General features: G+C 37.1%; 1 protein-coding gene across 1 annotated transcript in view; it reads right to left on the bottom strand.

Moving 5' to 3' along the window:
* LOC106871364 (protein kinase C iota type) overlaps positions 1–4,206 on the bottom strand; it is a 192,963-nt gene that overhangs the window by 108,564 nt on the left and 80,193 nt on the right. Inside the window, exons 5-6 of the mRNA XM_014917773.2 lie at positions 2,943–2,993; positions 741–826 (exon numbers count right to left, since the gene is read on the bottom strand). Of these exons, the coding sequence (XP_014773259.1) occupies positions 741–826; positions 2,943–2,993 (137 nt within the window). The remainder of the gene's footprint in view (positions 1–740; positions 827–2,942; positions 2,994–4,206) is intronic.

Genomic DNA, 4,206 nt, shown 5'->3' with positions numbered 1-4,206 from the left:
ACACACATATATAAATGACGGGCTTCTTTCAATTTCCATCTACCAAATTCACTCACAATGCTTTGGTCAGCCCAAGGCCATAGTAGAAGACACTTGCCCAAGGTGCCACACGGTGGGACTGAACCCAGAACCATGTGGTTGGTAAGCAACATTCTTGTCATACAGCCATGTCTGCACATTATTTTTTTTACCATTTTCTCTGTAAATTGAACAACTGTTGTGAGCCCAGAGTCATATTCAAGCTGCCATTCAAAACCAGAAACTATATTAAATGACAACAAGACAAGCCAAGATGAGTAATGGATTCTTCGTGGCTGCAAAGCAAACTCCCTAACCATTCAGCTATGTTGTGGCCACAACACACTTGTGTAGGTGTGTAAAGATGTGCACCTGTGTATTTTACAGTGTGTTCACACACGCACACACACACATATATATACGTCTGTGTATATTTCTATGCACATGTCTATTTCTAGACATGTGTGTAAGCCGAGTACTTATTCTATCAGACTCTTTTGCTGAACCACTAAGTTACAAGGATGTAAACACACCAGCATCAGTTGTCAAGTGATGATGGGGAGACATACACAGACACAAAGACAGACAAACAAAGTTATAGCATGTAATTTATATTGTATGTGTGAGAGAGAAAGAAAGAGAAAAGGAGATATTGGGAGATTTGGCTGTTATATTAAGCAAGTCAAGACACAACATAGAAATGCATAGGAATCTGCCGTTACCTTTGAGAACCGTTTTGCTTGGAATAAATGACCATTGATTCTGTACAGTTTTCTCCAGCGCCTAGCACCTCTCCGATAAATGTTACCTGAACACAGAGAAAGAAGAAACAAAGGTAAATTTGCAATTAACAAACTGAAAATATTAATTAACTCACCTTCTTGTACCACGAGTGTACACCCTGACACCCCTGGGGTAGCCATGTATCCGCTCTACTGCAAGACACCTGTCCGTTCTTGTCCCTCTGTCAGACTTCAGCCTCCCATCATCAACTGGTGTAAAGCTATCTCTCTTAATACTACTACTCCCACCACCACTTCTCAGTTGATGAGTCTTGTCCTGCAGATTACTTGGTGACCTCACTAGTGTTGGTGCCACATACAAAGCATCCAGTTCATTGCGTCTAGTCATAGAAGCCATGCCAAAGCAGACACTGGAGTTTAGTACAGTCCTCAAGCTTTGTTGAATCTTGTCAAACCGTCCGACCCATGCCAGCATGGAAGATGGACTTTAACCCGTCCGCATTCAAACCAGCTATATCAGGCACAAATATTTAACCTGTTTTAGGCCTCTCACACGTACCCTACAATGTCATTCTAAAAATGTGTTTTGTGTTCAAACAGAGCAGATCTGGCCTCTCACACGTACCCTACGCTGTCATTCTAAAAACAGGTCTTATGTTCAAACCAGCCAGAACAGGCCTCTCACACCTAGCCTACAATGTCAATACTAAAACTGAACAGTCGTATCACTGAAATCTCACAGCTATGAGATAATCCAGGATTAATACAAAACAATGTCAACAAATAAGCATTATATGTGACAGAGGAATCTGAATGTTAAAGGGTTAAATGATGATGATGATGATGAGAGGGAGAAGGGCTCCCTACAAACTCATTTGCATATATGTGCTATTGATGAATCATCATTAATTAAATAATATCTATTTCATGCGGAACAAAAAATATAATTTTCCCATCACAGCCCAGGATTTCTAATCTATCAATTATTATATTTATTCATTCGTTCTTTGGGTTTTACTTCCATTTTTTTTTAATCCATGCTGGCATGGGTTAGGTGAATATATACTGTTGAAGTGGTATTTCACAACTGGATGACCTTCCTGTCACTAACCCTTGCTGTGTTTTTCAAATAATATAATTTCCATTCCTTCATTCCACAGGTCTTTGAATGCACAGAGCTACATGAAGACTTGTTGATAGGAAACTAACAGAGAACACTGACCACAGCTTGTAATTTCAGAAGGTCAACATCCAAAGAGAGAAACACATGTGTGCACATAAGTGGGTCCAATAGTAAAAGATTTGTTAAGGGTTTCTGAGAATAGGGTAGGGGCCATATAACAAGAGAGATCTCTTAAGAAGCCTTCAGCACTAAGCAATTTCAATAACATGAAGGTTTTTCAATTGTACTTGACGAGTTCAGTGGTTCTCAACCAGGGCCCATGTCACCGTTAAGGGCTCATGTAAGGTTTTGTTGTTAAAATTTATCTGCAATAAATTGGTGATACTTCTACAATGCATAAAATATTTTAATTTTCTTTATACAATTTCTGATAATATTTAACCCTTTCGTTACCAACCTGGCTGAAACCAGCTCTGGCTCTGAGTACAAATGTCTTCTTTTCTAAAGTTTTGAATTAAAATCTTCCACCAGACCTTAGTCACAATTTATGTTCCTAACACTGTCTTAATGATAACTAAGTTATTTTACTAAATTCTTTGTTTTAAAATTAATTGAAAGAAACACCAGAATATTTCAAAATAAATATGGTAACAAAAGGGCTAAAATAATAGAGAAACAATTCTTAACCCTTTCGATACCAGCCTGGCTAAAACTGCATTTTGGCTCTGTAGTACAAATGTCTTGTTTTCAAAAGTTTTGAATTAAAATCTTCCACCAAACCTTGGTCACAATTTATGTTCCTAACACTAGCTTAATGATAACTAAGTTATTTTACTAAATTCTTTGTTATATTTAAAATTAATTGAAAGAAACACAGAGCATCTCAAAATAAATGTAGTAACAAAAGGGTTAATGATAAAAATAGAATTGAATATTTTTAGACATCAGATGGCTATGAGGATCTGGCAGAGTAAAATAGGAATCAAAATAGGGTTCATAGGTAAAAAAAATGGTTGCGGACCCTGATTTAGATGGTTTTATTTTATCAATTGACTTACGGTCTTCTCCATCACAGGGCATTCCTGGTCGGTCTGGCACATTAGGAAACACTGAAAAGACACAAAAAGGAATAAAATGATATACAGGTAAGTAGAGAGACAGGTGGATATGAGCTAAATAAACAGAGAGATACAGGTGGATAGGCAGATAGGTCGAGAGACATAAGTGGATAAACAGATGGGTATTAGCTAGAAAGACAGCTAGACAGATAAACAGACAGGTAGATAAATACAGGTGAATAGATAGATATAAATATTAGCTAGAAAAACAGCTAGACAGATACACAGACAGGTAGATAAATACAGGTGAATAGATAGGTATAAGTATTAGCTAGAAAGACAGCTAGACAGATACACAGACAGGTAGATAAATACAGGTGAATAGATAGATATAGGTGTTAGCTAGAAAGACAGCAAGATATAGACATATAGCAAGACACACACACACAGGTGAACAGAGAGACAGGTGAATTGAAATAGATGGATAGGCAAGAATTAGACAGAAAGATAGGCAGATATATATAAGTAGTTAGATCAGCAGGTAGACAGACAGGTGGACAGACAAACAGGTAGACATGGAGGGTAGATAGACAAACAGGCATACATGGATAGAGATATAGGTGGATATGGATGGCTAGATAAACAGGAAGGACATAGGTGAATGGATCAATAGCTTCAAATGGACTCAGCTATGCATGCCTAGTTCCTTTCCAACATCTGGTGACGATCGAGTATTGCTAGAGGATAGATATACAGTTAAGTTGGGAGACACCTGATATATACTGACTGAGGTTGATATTGCTCTTAATCAATAACACTGACAAATAAACTACTGCAGGAACCACACCAGCAACATTGAACTCGATTTCTTTGGACAAGGTGGGAAGACAATTTATGTTGCAGAGAGAGGGTGGGGGAAACTTTTGAGTGAACCCAAATATGAGAGAGAGGGGCGAGGAGAGGGGGCAAAAACTGTATGGTCCACTGGGTGAGGGTTTATCTGTGGTTTCTCATGAATTAAACAGATTATTGTCCTTCTATCTTGGTGAGAGTTGAGAATCTAGCAGAGAAACTTCTTCGGAACTGAAAGCCAATGAAAAACCACTGATTCTACAGCTTCAATTTCACTTTCTTCATTATTATTATCATTATCATTATCATTATCATTATTATTATCATTATTATTATTATTATTATTATCATTATTATTATCATCATCATTATTATCATTATTATTATTATTATTATTATCATTATTATTATC

Source organism: Octopus bimaculoides, chromosome 26, assembly GCF_001194135.2.
Source record: "Octopus bimaculoides isolate UCB-OBI-ISO-001 chromosome 26, ASM119413v2, whole genome shotgun sequence".
NCBI classification, from domain to species: domain Eukaryota; kingdom Metazoa; phylum Mollusca; class Cephalopoda; order Octopoda; family Octopodidae; genus Octopus; species Octopus bimaculoides.
Note: the sequence above shows the minus strand (reverse complement) of the source record. Positions and strands in the feature narration are given on the sequence as shown.